This window comes from Erinaceus europaeus, chromosome 12 (genome assembly GCF_950295315.1).
Source record: "Erinaceus europaeus chromosome 12, mEriEur2.1, whole genome shotgun sequence".
Classification (NCBI taxonomy): Eukaryota; Metazoa; Chordata; class Mammalia; order Eulipotyphla; family Erinaceidae; genus Erinaceus; species Erinaceus europaeus.
In genome coordinates, this window is record NC_080173.1 from 2782206 (window position 1) to 2793438 (window position 11233).

The window sequence follows — 11233 nt, forward strand, 5'->3', positions numbered from 1 at the left end:
GTGAGTCAGCTATCAGTTTTAGGCACAGAAATGTGAACCAGAAAGAAGAACTTATCCGTGAAAAAATCTAGTGACTAGCATTAACCCCCATTATTTCTGTTCCCTTTAAAGATAGAAGAAGCCTTAAGAAGGCATGACCTCCTTACTGCACTTGTCAAGAAAGAATATGAACATAGCAAGAGACTGGTATGTTTACAGCAAGTTGTGTACTGTGATTTTGGATTTAATTCACATTAATTACTTTTGTACAGACTGGGAAATTTCCCCACAGACTATTATTTTTTTAATTTATTTATTCCCATTTGTTGCCCTTGTTATTATTGTAGTTATTATTGTTGCTAGACTTTATTTTTTTTAGATTATGATAGAGGAGAGAGAAGAAGAGTGTCAAGTCTGACACATATGGTGCCAGTGATCATACTCAGGGCAGCATGTTAGCCATTACGTCACCTCCCAGGCTGCTGTCACTCAGACTTTGAACCTTTGGCACTTGTCTGTGCAAACATCTAGGACTTTTAACAGAGCTGGTGCTTTATATGCTTTTGCTTTATATTTTGGTTTGGGCCATAGTTTCATGGATGTGCAGTCTCACTGCTTCTGGAACTGAATGTTTATCGTGGAAGCAAGAGAGACAGCACAGCAACCCATGTGGAGCCAGGGCAAAAAGCTAGGCAGCATGTGTGGCAAGACAAATGCCCTACCCAGTGAGATAGCTCTCAGCCTCTCTCTCTTTAAAATATTTGATTTGTGGGGGCCAGGTGGTAGCATAGCAGGTTAAGCGCATGTGGCACAAAGTACAAGGACCAGCATAAGGATCCTGGTTCAAGCCCCCAGCTCTCCAACTGCAAGGGAATCGATTCACAGGCAGTGAAGCAGGTCTGCAGGTGTCTATCTTTCTCTCCTCCTCTGTCTTCCCCTCCTCTCTCCATTTCTCTGTCCTGTCCAACAACGACGACAGCAACAACAAAATAAGGGCAACAAAAGGGAAAATAAATACTTAAAAAAATAAATAACAAATATATTTGATTTATTTATTAACCAGAGTACTGCTTATCTCTGGCTAATGGTGTTACAGGAGACTGAACCTGGAACATCAGAGCCTTGGGCATGTGAGTCTCTTTGAAGAACCACTGTGCTGTTTAGCCCTTGTGTTTGTGTATTTTTAATGAGAGACATACACATACACACAGAGAAAGACCAGAGCACTGGTCAGCTCTGGCTTATGGTGGTGCTGGGGATCAAACCTTGGATCTTAGAGCCTGAAGCATGAGAATCTTTTGAGTAACCAGTACGCTGTCTCCCCAGCACACACACACACACATCCTTTTTTTTTTTTTTTTTTTAAGATTTCTAGATGGGCAAGTGAGGAGGAGGTAGAGAACCAGAGCATCACACTGACATGTGGAATGCCAGGAGTGTAACTTGAAGCCTCCTGTTTGAGAGTATAAGACTTACCCACTTACTCTCCAGGTCCTATTTTTTAAGTTATCATGGAAGCCAGGTACCATTGTGGCCTGTGCTAGGAATTCACCTGGGGGGGGGGGGGTGGTCTCTGTACACATCCAGGCCTTGGCTATACTGTTAAGCCCGTGGAAAGACTTCCCCACACACGCCCCCCCATACCTGATTTATACTGCTTGAAGACCTCATGAAGAGGACATAAAAAAACACAGTTCTGCAAAGAGACTTTCATCTCTGAGACTCCAGAGTCCCAGGTTCAATCCCCTGTATCACCACGAGCCAGAGCTGAGCAGTGCTCTGGGGGAAACAGTCGTCTATGTGTGGCACAGGTGACTCGGGTTACAGCCCTGGACTTCCAAGCATGAGGTCCCAGGTTTGATCCCCAGCATCACACCTGCAGAGTGACTGATGCTTTGGTTCTCCCTACCAGTCAATCAGTCTTTAAAGACAAAACAACCGGGTCAGGCGGTGGCACAGTGGGTTAAGCACACATGGCGCAAAGCGCAGGGTCTGGCATGAGGATCCCGGTTCGAGCCCCCGGCTCCCGACCTGCAGTGGGGTGACTTCACAGGCGGTGAAACAGATCTGCAGGTGTCTATCTTTCTCTTCCCCTCTCTGTCTTCACCTCCTCTCTCCATTTCTCTCTGTCCTATCCAACAACAACATCAGTAACAACAACAATAAGACAACAAAAAGGAAAAAATAAATAGCCTCCAGGAGCAGTGGATTTGTGGTGCAAGGACCAAGCCTTAGCAATAACCCTGGAGGCAGAAAAAAAAAAAGTCAGTCTGCTTTTTGTCCTTAATCTTTCTCCTTTCTCTTCCCTAGCAAGACTTGAAGGAACGCATTCACAGGCAGAAGTTGACCCAATCAAAGATAAAAGAAAATCGGCAGCAGATAGTTCGTGCCCGAAAATATTACGATGACTATAGAGTTCAGTTACGTGCAAAAATGATGAGAATGAGGACTCGGGAAGAAATGGTAAATACAGTTCTCTCACTCAACTTTGTTACGGTGAATTTGGTCCAGTACTTTTCAGTACAATTTTTATTACCACCAAGGTGATGGCTGGAGCTTGGTGCCTGTGCCTGCAGGATGAATCCATGGCTTCTGATGGCCTGTTCTTTGGTTTTTTCTTGATAGAGAAATTGGGAGGGGAGGGAGACAAAAGGAGAGAAATAGACACCTGCAGCACTACTTCACCACTTATTAAGCTTCCCTCCTGCAGGTGGGACCAGGGGGCTTGAAGCAGGGTCCTTGTACACAGTAACATGCATGCACTGTTGAGTGTCCCACCACCCAGCCCCCTAACCTCTTTTTAACTCTTATCTCAACTTGAATCCAAAATCCACATCCTGAGATACTGGTCAGAACTCAGACTTGTCCACACTCCATTTTATTAACTCTATAATATATTCCAATCTAGTTTTAAACTTTCCTGCCCTGTTACTCTCCCACACAACAAAGGAAAAAACAAAGCATAAAACAGTTATCTCCAGGGTTTCACCATTCTGGACAGACTTTTTCAGCTAGAAAGAGCAAGACAAAGAGGCAGAGAGCAATGGGAAGGAGACAGACTTTAGTACCAAAACTTCCTCCAGTGCTGTGGGGGCCAGGCTCAAACCGTAGTTGAGCGTATGGCAAAGCAGTGCGTTATCCAAGTGAGCTCTCACTGGCCTTGCTTTAAATCAGAGTTCAGGTGTGAATAGATGACTGAGGATTCCACACATCAGCAAAGTCATATAGGCAGATGAACTATGAAACATTTCTAGGGTAAAATATAAGTTGATTATATTGATGACTAACTGGATTAAACCTGAGGGAATAGGTTATACTATTATCTTTAAAAAAAAAAAATTGATGGGGCCCAGGAGGTGGTATATTCCATGAAGCACACATACTGCCTTGTGCAAGGACTCAGCTTCATTTGAACCCCTTCTCCCCACCTGCAGGGGGACCTCTCTCTCCCCCCTCCCTCTCTGTCCTAGCCAATAAAATAGCGGGGGGGGGGGGTATTTTTGTGCGCAGCAGCGGAGAAGAGAGAGAGGAGGGGTCCGGAGCGAAGAGGGAACACAAATCTTTATTTGCACTGGCACCTCAGAGTTGGGTGCTAGAGAAGCAGGTTGGGCCACGTGGAGGTGGCGAAAATGGTCGCCTCATGCAGTAACCTCTCCTACCGGAGTGAAGCGCTGGCAAGAGAGCAAGATGCTGAAAACGAAGGGCTTTTATAGGAGCAGCTTTCACGAGAATGGGGAGGGGGAGGAGTAACCAGAGCACTCCAGGATAGGATGATAACTCTCGTGAGAATGGGAGGGGGGAGGAGTAACCAGAGCACTCCAAATATCGCGGGGAAATAGACAATACCCTGAGGGTACAACATGGCTGAACAGGCACTCTGAGAATGTCCCAACTCTCAGGGGAACTAGCAGTAGCCTGAGGGGGCAACATGGCAGATGTGACTGCGTAGGCACAATTTCCCAGCAGGGGGGGATGGCTGCTGAAGGTAGTGGATTCAAGGTGTTGGCACCAAGCCCCATCGATAACCTTGATGGCAACTAAAATACAGACACGCGGATCAGTGCAGTGTGACTGATGAGCTAGAAGAAAACTGACGTGTAGACACTGAATTTCTGACAGAGGAGTCCTAGTGATACAGTGGAGACAGAAAAAGATTATTTGTTAAAGGGAGACTGCTGGAGTATCCCACGTGAGGTACTGGGGGCGTCAACCTCATGCTTTTCGGTCCATGTTTAGCTATTGCACCGCTCCCAGGCAGCTGTTACCTTCATGTCTAGAGGATGTTACAAATCCTTTTTGAGTTTAAATAACTTGACTAAGGGGCCGGGGGGGGGGGGGTGCCGCACTTGGTTGAGCGCATGTTACTATGTGCAAGGACCCAGGTTCTAGCCCCCGGACCCCACCTGCAGGGGGGAAGTTTTGCAAGTGGTAAAGCAGTGCTGAAGGTATTGCTTTGTTTCTCTCCCTATCACCCTTCCCTCTTGATTTCTGACTGTCTCAAACTATTGGGGTTTTTTTTGTTTGTTTGTTTTTAATTTTATTTTTTAACCAGGGCACTGTTAAGGTCTGGTTTATGGTGGGGCGGGGGATTGAATTTGGGACTTCAGAGCCTCAGGCATTAAGTCTCTTTGCATAACCATTATGCTGTTTCCCTCCACCTGACTTTCTCTATCCAATAAATAGAGATAAAAAATAACAACTAAAAGCCATGTAGATGGCTATTGAATGCATGGTTATAAGCAGCAGTTTCTTACCCAGAGTTTTTTTTTTTTTTTAATTGGTAGAACTAGAGCCTGACAAAGGCATGATTCCATGGCTCTGGGTCACCTCCTCATTCAGATAGGAGACAGCACAGCACCAAGGCTTCCTCTGCTTCCATTACCAGTTCCTACACGGAGCTATGGGGCACATCTGTCATTAGCATGGCAACACAGGTGCCCCAGTGAGGCACCCTTCTGATCCTGACAAAGAATTCTTTTATATTATTTATTTTTATATTTATTTTGCCTCCAGGGTTATTATTAGAGCTCGGTGCCTGCACTATGAATCCACTGCTCCTAGGGACCATTTTTTATTTTCTATTTTTGTTATTGTACAGGACAGAGAAATCGAGAGAGGAGGGGAAGACAGGTGGGGGGGAGAAGACAGACACCTGCAGACCCACTTCACCACCTGTGAAGCAACCCCCCTGCAGGTGGGAGCTGGGGGCTCAAACCAGGACCCCTGCACCGGTCCTTGCACTTTGCTCTATGTATGGTTAACCGGGTGTGCTACGGCCCAGCCCCCGAATGAGGATTCTTACTGAGCAATGGACATACTCAACTTTTTTGAACAGTTTGTTTTCTTGTGACCTCACTGATGGCCTCACCCTCAGTTAGGTATGTGTGGAGAGGTACAGCAGCCGACTCTGCTCTGGAGTTCTTGCCTTATATAACCTGGCTTCATGAGAAGAAGGTGGTAGAGGATTTTGGGATGCTGGCAAGTCCAGTATCATTACAGAAATATCTATCAAACTACAGTGGCTCATCACTCACATCCACCAAGGTGGGTCTCTACACTATCCACAGCGCCAGGCAGGTGAAACAGCTCGAGTGGGCAACATGCTGTCCTGCCATGTGAGCAACTCAGGTTCAGATCAGGCCCCACAATGAAGGAAACTTCGGTGCTGTGGTCTTTCCCCTGTTTTTCTTTTTTCCTTTTTTTTTTTTTTTTTTTTTTTGATGACTGAGCTCTGGTTTATCCTGATGCTGAGGATTAAACTTGAGAGCTTATAGCCTCAGGCATAAGGTGCCTTTTTTTTGTGTGTAGAACCATATGCTATCTCCCCAGCTCCCTCCTATATTTAAAAAAAAAAAAAAGATAAAATATTCACATCATTTCTATTAGCCAAGAAGAGCATACCACACAAGTGTTCATTAAAGAATTAGTATTTTTTGGGTGGCGGGTTAAGCGCACGTGGCGCAAAGCGCAAGGGCCGGCATAAGGATCCCGGTTCGAGCCCCAGCTCCCCACCTGCAGGGGAGTCGCTTCACAGGCGGTGAAGCAGGTCTGCAGGTGTCTGTCTTTCTCTCCCCCCCTCCTCTCTCCATTTCTCTCTGTCCTATCCAACAACAATGACGACATCGATAACAACAACTACAGCAATAAAGCAACAAGGGCAGCAAAAGGAAAAATGAATAAATATTAAAACATTTTTTAAAATTAGTATTTTTTTAAATGTGATGTACCTATACAGTGTCATTATTCACCAGTAAAATGGAATAAAGTGTTGGTCTATCAATATCTTACATAAATATTGACTGAATTTCCTGGCACGTGAATCTGTATGAAATCTGTATTAAATGTAACCAGTATACTGGTAAAGTTCATCATAACCTAAGTTTTTACTCTGTAACCAACAGATATTTAAGAAACTATTTGAAGATGGTTTGCAAATTCAGAAACAAAGATTACGAGACCTAAGAAACTATGCCAAAGAAAAGAGAAATGAACAAAAGAGACACCACCAGGATGAACTGGATTCAATGGAGAACTACTATAAAGACCAGGTAGGCTCACTGTGCTTCTTCACTCAAATGCACTTAATTCTGATTGATTACCTGTGTCAGAAAACAGCTGAAGTCTATGCAATGGTAAACATTCACATATTAACTCAGAATTATGCTGACCCAATTTTCAAGTTTTAAATTTAACATAAACTTAAAAAAGAGTTTGGGGGCTGGGTGGTTGAGCGCACACGTTATAATGCACAGGGACTAAGGTTCTAACTCCTGGCCCCCACCTGCAGGGGCCAAGCTTTGCAAGTGGTGAAGCAGTGTTTGCAGGTGCCTCTCTGTTTCTCTGCTTCCCCTTCGTCTCAGTTTCTGGCTGTCTCTATCCAGTAAGTAAATAAAGATTAAAAAGTCTGACCATAGTAAGTCTTGTTTCTACTAAAATAAATATTTAAGACGTGTGGGGTTAGGTGCTGCGCAGTAGCGTAGCAGGTTAAGCGCACATGGCACAAAGCCCAAGGACCCACGTGCAGGGAGGTCACTTCACAAGTGAAGCAGTTCTGCAGATGTTTTCTTTCTCTTGCCCTCTGTCTTCTCTCTCCATTTTTCTCTGTCCTATCCAACAATAATGATAGCAATAATAACAACAACGGTAAACAAGGGCAACAGAAGGGAAAAAAATAGCCTCCAGGAGTAATGGATTCGTAGTGCAGGCACTGAGCCCCAGTGATAACCCTGGAGACAGAAAAAAAAAAAAAAAGTGTGGGGTAGATAGCATAATGGTTGTACAAAGAGATTCTCATGCCTGAGGCTCCAAAGTACCAGGTTCAATCCCCCATACTACTGTAAACCAGAGCTGAACAGGGCTCTGTTTTTAAAAAAAAAAAAAAAAAAAAAAAAAAAGTCCAGGCAAAGTCCTTGGGAATCACATACAACAGAACTTGTTAAAGTTTCAGAGGCCCCAGCAGGCCAGGCTAGCGTCACGGCGGTAGACAGAGACAGACTCGGGGACACACAGCTGGGCTGAGAAGCTGCAGTTTAATCTTTATTCACGAACAGGCAAATCACCAAACCATGTGCTTCCCCATCATTCTCCCTCTCCTGCTGCTGCTGGGACTCTGGACGTCCTTAGCATACGGGGCGGGGAGAAAAAGGGGGCGCGAAACTAGCACGGACCAAACCATTTCTCTCAGAGGTAGGGGGAAGGGGGCCAAACCAACATGAAGAGTACTCTCTGGTCTCTCGTATTAAAAAATAGAGGGGCTGGCGGTAGCACAGCGGGTTAAGTGCACATGGCACAAAGCGCAAGGACTGGCATAAGGATCCCAGTTTGAGCCCCTGGCTCACCACTTGTAGGGAGTCGCTTTACAAGCTGTGAAGTAGATCTCCAGGTGTCTTTCTCTCCCCATCTCCCCCTCCTCTCTTGATTTCTCTGTCCTATCCAATAAAATGGGAATAAATGGCCACCAGGAGCAGTGGATCTGTAGTGCAGGTACCGAGCCCCAGCAATAACGCTGGAGGCAAGTTTGTAAGAGCTGAGAAGTGGCACGATAAATTAAATGTTGGACTCTCAAGCGTGAGGTCCTGAGTTCTACAGAACCCTGGCATGTATGCTAGAGCAATGCTATGGTTCTCTCTCCTTTTCTCACAAACTATTTAAAAATCTACAAATTGCTGTTTCGGACGACATGCAAATGTAAGATGCTATTTTCTCCCTATAGTTTTCACTACTGGCAGAAGCTATATCACAGGAACGTCAAGAAATTAGAGCCAGAGAGAAATCCCAGGCCCAGGTAATGTATTCTTTAAGTCATTTCTTTGTATTTTCAATAAGTAGGAAAGTGCATTTTAAGGGAATAGAGAAAATACCAAAAAGAAGGCCCACCTAGAGGTCTAAGAGGTAGGATAGTGGATAAAATATTGGATTCCCAAGCTTGGAGTCCCAGGCACAATCCCTGGCATCACATATGCTGGAATGATGCCCTGATTCTCTGTAATTGGTAAATTTTTTAAAAGCATAATAATACCCATCTAGTGGTCTGGGAGGTAGCACAGTGGAAGAAGCATTGGACTCTCAAGCATGAGGTCTCGAGTTCAATCCCCAGCAGCACATGTACCAGAGTGATGTCTGGCTCTCTCTCTCTCCTCCTATCTTTCTCATAAATAAATTCTTTAAAAAAAAAAAAATTAAAAAAATAATAATACCCATCTAGACAGTGGGGTAAATAACATAATGGTTCTGCAAAAAGACTTTCATGCGTGAGGCTGCATGGTCCCAGGTTCAGTCCCCAGCACCAGCCACCAGCATATGCCAGCACTGAATAGTGCTCTGCTTAAGAGGGGGGAAGGGGGGAGTAGAATTCCCCCTGTACTCCAAAACACTTAACTTTCTTTCTTCAGGTCGCTTGTAAATTTAGCAGCTGCTAAATTATTGCACAAGCTTGATGAGCTTGTAGGTGCAAAGGGAATTAAAATACTGGCTTGTTGGGAAAGTTATTACCCATTTTTACCTGGAAAAAACTGTTGTGACTTCCAGCAACCCAGTAGATGATGAAGGCCCCGGATAAATGTTCTCAGCAGCAATGTGACATGATTTCTCTTTCAGACTTTAAACCAAGTGAAGAGGGAACTGCGATCTAAGATGGAGAAGGAAATTCAACAGCTACAGTACTTGATAACACAGAATGACGACGATGCTTTCTTCCGGGAACTAGAAGCAGAGCGCTTCCGATCCCGGCTTCATCTCGCTTCCTTTCAGTACAGCAAAAACCCTTTCCCATGAGGCCAGACTTTCTAAGTGAGGTTTCTGAAGGACTTTATCAGAGCAGAACTGTAATTGAGCCAATAAGCAATCATAAACCAGAAGAATCACTTCTAAATGTCTGTACATTCACTCCGGTACTTTTTATGAAATGATTTTCAAAATAAATTTTTTTTTTTAGTTTTTTAAACTTTATTCGTGTTTTCCCTTTTGTTGCCCTTGTTATCGTCATTGTGCTGTTACTGTTATTGCTGTCGTTGTTGGATAGGACAGAAGGAAATAGAGGAGGGAAGACGGGGAGAGAAAGACACCTGAAGACCTGCTTCACTGCCTGTGAAGCAATCCCCCTGCGCGGGGGCTTGAACCGGGACCCTTACTCCAGTCCTTGTGCTTGGTGCCATGTGCACTTATCAAAAATTGTTTTCTTAAAAGTTCACTGCTTTCTGGGTCTGGGAGGTAGCCACTGAATAGAGCACACACACACACACCTTACCGTGAGTGGCACCACACAGGAGCATCAGTGGATAGAACCTCAAGTTGCAAGAATGGCAGAGCAGTGCTGTGGTGTAGCTCCTTTCTCCTTCATTCCCTCTCGCTCATGAAAAAGTTGGTTCAGTAGAGTGGGAATTACACATGAATGAGGTCCAACACCACACACAAAATGTTTACTGCTTTTGGACTTGAAAAATTGAAAATAAAGACATACAAGAGTGTGGTCCAGGACGTGGCGCAGTGGTAAAGCTTTGGACTCGCAAGCATGAGGTCGCAAGTTCGATCCCCAGCAGCACATGTGCCAGACTGATGTCTGGTTCTTTCTCCTATCTTTCATAAATAAAATCTTAAAAAAAAAAAAAAAAATTAAAAAAAGACATACAGGAGTGAGAGTTTAATAGTTCTGCAAGATTTTCATGCCTGAAGCTCTGATGTCTCAGTTTCAGTCCCCTCTACCACCAAAAGCCAGAGCTGAGCAGTGTGATAGCTCTCTCAAAAATGGACAGTTTTCCTCACATTTAATGAGCACGTCATAATGAGCTTACTTCTGTATCCCAGCTTCTTCAGGTGGTCAGGAATGCTTATTGGATGTTCAGTTTCTGCAGTCTCATGTCACGTAACATGGGTTTGACTTAATCAGTGCCTTTATTCTCGTGACCAATCTCAGTGGGCCTTCCTGACCTAGAAGCGTCACGGAGATCAGAATCACCAGCATGGAATTCCGTGAACCATCAGTAGCAGTGGCACTGACACTTTTCTAGAGCATTGTCACCATGAACAGCAACTTTCATAAGCTTGACACACGTTCTTCCCTTTGTAGAAGTAAAACAGTAAAATATGGGGAAAATGTAATTTGGTCTTCCATCTTCAAATTTTGAAATCTACAAAAATCAACCTAATTGTTTCTTACCAGAGCACTGCTCAGCTCTGGCTTGTGCAGGGGATTAAACCCAGGACTTTTCCTGCCTCAGGCGGGAAGTTCTTTTTGCATAACCTTTATGCTATCTCCCCAACCCTCAACTTCTTTTTTTGTATGAAGCTAGAATTGTCACCTATCAATAACATAGCAGTAGCATAGATGTGAATGACTCATGCTTCCTAAAATGAACTAGCATCATCTGTTGCAAAAATGCATCATGACTTTTCCAACAACTCAACAGTCAGAGGGACTTAAACACTGAAGGTAGAATGTGTTTACATTTCTTATATAATAGCTGGAATATGAAATTTTACTCATTTTGTTCCTGTGGGCTTATGAGATAAGATGAAAGGGGCACAGAGCCAGCAGGTATGTATCTCGGAAGAGTACTTAGTGACTGCAGATAGGAAGAAGGCCTAGGAGACTTGAAGCGCACATCAGGGCAGGACTGGGGAAGAGAGGCCTCCCTTAGCAATGAGGATGTGTGCGAGCATGAGTGATGTTGGGGGCCAAGAGGACTGAAGGTGAGATCTGATTAGCTGGGTTGACTGCTGTGGCCCCAGTACTTACCTAACTCTTGGAATGGCAGCT

At 44.4% G+C, this 11233-nt stretch overlaps 1 protein-coding gene across 3 annotated transcripts in view; it reads left to right on the top strand.

Annotated features, from left to right (window-relative positions):
• Positions 1–9349, top strand: part of CEP95 (centrosomal protein 95) — a 49663-nt gene extending 40314 nt beyond the window's left edge. For 2 of the 3 annotated variants that reach the window (XM_007527677.3, XM_060202566.1), the window contains 5 exons: positions 112–186; positions 2290–2442; positions 6381–6527; positions 8192–8263; positions 9076–9349. In XM_007527677.3, coding sequence (XP_007527739.2) covers positions 112–186; positions 2290–2442; positions 6381–6527; positions 8192–8263; positions 9076–9252 — 624 coding nt within the window. In that variant the 3' untranslated portion in view covers positions 9253–9349. The remainder of the gene's footprint in view (positions 1–111; positions 187–2289; positions 2443–6380; positions 6528–8191; positions 8264–9075) is intronic. The other variant, XM_060202565.1, reaches the window with a different exon arrangement.
• Positions 9350–11233: the final 1884 nt, after the last annotated feature.